The following is a 3,308-nucleotide window of genomic DNA, read 5'->3' as shown; positions in this document are numbered from 1 at the left end:
ATATATATTTTCATTCCTTCCTTGTTTACATTATATTTCTCCTCAAATTTCGCTGCCCTGCTTTCCTTTTTCCATTCATAATGGAGCGTGTATACATACATGCATACATACATACATACATACATACATACATACGCACATACATACATACATACATACATACATACATACATACATACATACATACATACATACACATACATACATACATACATACATACATACACACATACATACATACATACATACATACATACATACATACACACATACATACATACATACATACACACATACATACATACACACATACATACATACATACATGCATACACACATACATACATACATACATACATACATACACACATACATACATACATACATACATACATACATACATACACACATACATACATACATATATACACACATACATACATACATACATATTTACATACATACATGCATACATACATACATACTTACTTACTTACATACATACATATATATATATCTATACATGCACTCGCATACATATGCATACACACATACAAGTATACATATGTGTGCATGTATACATATATATGTGTTTGTATATATATATATCTCTCTCTCAATACACACACATACATAAATACACACATATTTATTCATATATGTAGTATCTATGCCTGTGTAGACACACATTCAAACATTCATTCATAAATTCATTCACTCTTGTCATTTGTATATTTTATTCTCATTCATTCATAATAACAAACGTTGTTCGTTCATTCATTCCTTCACTCTTTCATTCACCTATTCCTTCTTAGTATACATTCATTCTTATCTCCATTGATTCATTGGTTCATTCATTGTCGTTTCTTTACCATTTTCATTCACTTACGTCTTTTAAATGGAATACTTTAAGTCAGTTATTCATTAATCGAAAATTCTTCATTTCTCTCCTTCTCACTTACTGGTATCCTCCTCCTTCTCCTCATCTTCCTCCCCCTCAATTACTTCCTACTCGTTCTTCTATAAGTCTTCTTCCTCACTTCTCTCTTCACTCCTCCTCCTCCTCCTCCTCCTCCTCATTTGCTTCTATCTCCGCCTCTTATTCCTCCCTCAACCGTTTCTCCCCCTTATCCTCCACCTCTTTTACTACCACTCCTACCTCCATGCTTCATCATCATCATCTTCAGCCACTTCCACCGCCCCTCCTTTCCTTTGCTTCCCCTCGTCCTTGTCCTCTTTCTTCCCCTCTTTGTCTCTCTTCCTCCTTCAACTTCTCCCCTCTCTCTCCCTCTGTCTCTCTCTATACGCGATTCCTATGAACATTTTTACTCCCTTACCTTTACTCCCTCCCTTTACTTACCGGTCATTCAAATAGCTCTTTTGTCTCACTAACGGTCAATCACACAGTAATTTCCCTTTGTCTAATGGTCATTTTCATAGCATTTTTTTCGACGGCCCTATAACTGAGGAGATGCCGGCGTGGGTTTCCGCATCAACATCCGAAACTCGGAGTTTTATCATGGCTAACGAATAATTGTCACATATATTTACAGATAAATTCCTCTATTTAAATAATATTGAGGTCTCTCTCATTCTTTTGTTGTCTTACCATTTTTGTCAGTATATATATATATATATATGTGTGTGTGTGGGTGTTGTGTGTGTGTGTGTGTGTGGGTGGGTGTGTGGGTGTGGGTGTGTGTGTGTGTGTGTGTGTATACATATATATATAAAATTGACCCCTAATTGATTCGGTCCTTTGTACACTCCGGCTGACCTATGTAGCAAGCCTTCGTGATGTGAAGATATATATATATATATATATATATATATATATATATATATATAATATGTATGTATGTATGTATGTATGTATGTATGTATGTATGTATGTATGTTTATCTGTCTGTCTGTCTATGTACGTATGTAGGTCGGATAAGTGAGTATCTGTCTTTAGAAGGACATCGGCTGAGCCAGTGAATAATTATGAGAATGTGTGGATGTCCGTTGTGGTAACCTGTTGTAAACCTTATATGTCGTCCTGTTTTACCTATTTGAGGTCTGTTAGTCATGTCGATAGTCAATGGTGATACTGACTGCTCAACGAGAAGTTGTGCATCCACAGTAAACATAGTTCGCAGGGAAACTCGGCGTGACCCAGACTTACAGGTGAAACCCATTTTGGGCCAGCTGAGCGGTCTGGTGCTACGTGAAATATAGTGTCTTGCACACATAAGGAATTTAAATCACGACCTTACTATCGAGAACTGAATATCTTAACAACTGAGCCACGCGCCTTCACACACACACACACAATTTTAAATCGATTGAAAATTATGAGTGATTCGAAGATCGCGTGTTACGCGCATGCCACTTACGAACCTGATTCAGTTTGTCCAGTTTCATACAACGCGTGCGTGTGTGTGTGTGTGTGTTACTTCGTAGAATATATGAAGTTTTCTGTAAGAAACGTCCGGATCTTTTCGGTTTGAACGGCAGTTTTTAAAAATAATTTCCACGTAACAAAAAAATTTTAAACTTCGTATACTGGTAGAATGTGTTAATAAAACATCTTTTTCTCTTGGCTTTATTGAGAAAATTCTATAGTTTGTAAGATATTTGTTGTTTTTTCTTCTTCAATTTCTGCAATTTCAACCAATCAATTACGTCTATTGAGGTAAAAGTCATTCTGTGCCGTATGAATATGTCCCTTGTTTAAGAAACAGATTGGGTTTATTTACATTTCTGAAGAAAAAAAGATACCCTTCCCCCTACCCCTAACTCTAACCCTAAAACAGATTGAAATGCAATAGATCGATACCAGGGTCATAATTATGGATGACAATTTCATATGACACCGCTAGAAAAAACTGCCGTTCAAACCGAAAAGATCCAAACGTCCTGATATAACTGTCTATAGATATTATCTAGCTATCAATCGCTTTCTCTCTCTCTCTCTCTCTCTCTCTCTCTCTCTCTCTCTCTTTGTCTCTCTGTCTCTCTCTCTCTCCACACACACACACAACACACGTATATATATATATAATATATCTATATATATATATATATATATATATATATATATGTTTATGTATGTCTCTCTCTGTCTCTATCTATTTATTTATCACTCTATCTATTTGTCTACCTGTCTGTCAATTTATTTATTCATCTCTCTCTCTATATATATATGTTGGCCTGCTCGCTTAGCCAGCGGCGTGGCGTCATTTGAAGACTAAAACAATGCAAAGCGCATTGTGACCAGCGATGTGTAGCAACATCTGATAGCCTGGTTGGTCACGGTGGTCACG

At 36.2% G+C, this 3,308-nt stretch overlaps 1 protein-coding gene across 1 annotated transcript in view; it reads left to right on the top strand.

Moving 5' to 3' along the window:
• The first annotated feature begins 2,070 nt into the window (after positions 1-2,070).
• The window catches only part of LOC115216300 (putative uncharacterized protein DDB_G0282133), a 134,619-nt gene continuing 133,381 nt past the window's right edge, over positions 2,071-3,308 (top strand). The window contains exon 1 of the mRNA XM_029785502.2: positions 2,071-2,169. Coding sequence (XP_029641362.1) covers positions 2,071-2,169 — 99 coding nt within the window. The remainder of the gene's footprint in view (positions 2,170-3,308) is intronic.

This window comes from Octopus sinensis, linkage group LG10 (genome assembly GCF_006345805.1).
Source record: "Octopus sinensis linkage group LG10, ASM634580v1, whole genome shotgun sequence".
NCBI lineage: Eukaryota > Metazoa > Mollusca > Cephalopoda > Octopoda > Octopodidae > Octopus > Octopus sinensis.
The sequence above is the reverse complement of the archived record's forward strand: the minus strand, read 5'-3'. Positions and strand labels throughout refer to the sequence as shown.